General features: G+C 69.6%; 1 protein-coding gene across 1 annotated transcript in view; it reads right to left on the bottom strand.

Annotated features, from left to right (window-relative positions):
• Window positions 1–425: 425 nt before the first annotated feature.
• QRICH2 (glutamine rich 2) overlaps window positions 426–1,035 on the bottom strand; it is an 18,278-nt gene continuing 17,668 nt past the window's right edge. The window contains exon 18 of the mRNA XM_085304768.1: window positions 426–567. Within this exon, the coding sequence (XP_085160894.1) occupies window positions 426–567 (142 nt within the window). The remainder of the gene's footprint in view (window positions 568–1,035) is intronic.

Below are 1,035 nucleotides of genomic sequence, written 5' to 3'. Positions count from 1 at the left end.
GGCCGAGGGCCCGGGGCGGCCCCGCGCCAGGTCTCAGCGCGCCGCGGGGCTCTTGCGAAGCTGGCGGGGAATTGCAGCCGGGCAGAACGGGGGGGGGGCCGAGGAAAAGCCGCGCCGAGCGAGCAGGAGACAGGCGAGGCGATGGGGCGGCGCGAGGGACGGAGGGAAGCGGGTCCCCTTCCAGGGAGCGGAGCCCGGAGCGGCTCTCTCTGCCGGAGCGTGTTGCAGCGGGGCCCAGCAGCAACGTTGCATCAGCTCCCGCGAGCCGGGGTGCCGCGCAGCGGCGAGCTCAGCTCCTTTCCCTCCCTGCTGACGGCAGTGCGGGACGGGGACAAGGGGAGCGGAAGGGGATTTCGCACCAGGATCGGCTTGGCGGTGCTCGGCCTTCGGGATGAGCAGCGGGCTGCAGGATTCACCGCGCGCGTTTAGGTACCGGAGGCCGCAAGCTCCTCTCCCGGGTGCTCTCCCGGTGGCCTGGAGGCCGACGGCCGAGTGCTGGCGGGGCTCAGCACGGCCCGGGCTCCCGTTCTCGCCTCCGGCCGCTCCAGCGGCCGTCGGGGCCGGGCTCTGCGGGACAAAGCCCATCGCTCTCACCCCGGCCAAGAAACCCACCTGCCCTGGAGGGACAGGCAGAGCCCACCAGGACCGAGGGCCGAGGGGGCACGTCTGTGCCCCGGGGGCCTGGGTTAGACGGGGGCTGTTTTGGAAAAGTCCCAGTCCGCGCCGGGCTGCCTTCAGCACACCGTTCCCCTGCCCCCAAGGAAAATAAAACACTCCCGAGTTACTCCGAACAAACAGATCAAGGGTAGGTCGGCCCAAGCCAAAGTAGCTGCAATTCACCGCGGCAATAAATCAGGCCCCGTAAAATGCCATTGCGGTAAATAAACCGACGGCTTCTGACGTGGTGAGCGGTGAATAAGAAGTTGCGATTCTTGCCGAAAGCCGGGAAAAGGTGGGGCGGAGGCCGGCGCCGCTTCCAGCCCGGCTCGTCCCGCAGCGGGGCTGGGCGCCGCGCACCCCAACGGCTGCCGCGCG

Source organism: Rhea americana, unplaced genomic scaffold (genome assembly GCF_003343005.1).
Source record: "Rhea americana isolate MKP2758 unplaced genomic scaffold, rheAme1 scaffold_21, whole genome shotgun sequence".
Classification (NCBI taxonomy): Eukaryota; Metazoa; Chordata; class Aves; order Rheiformes; family Rheidae; genus Rhea; species Rhea americana.
Note: the sequence above shows the minus strand (reverse complement) of the source record. Positions and strands in the feature narration are given on the sequence as shown.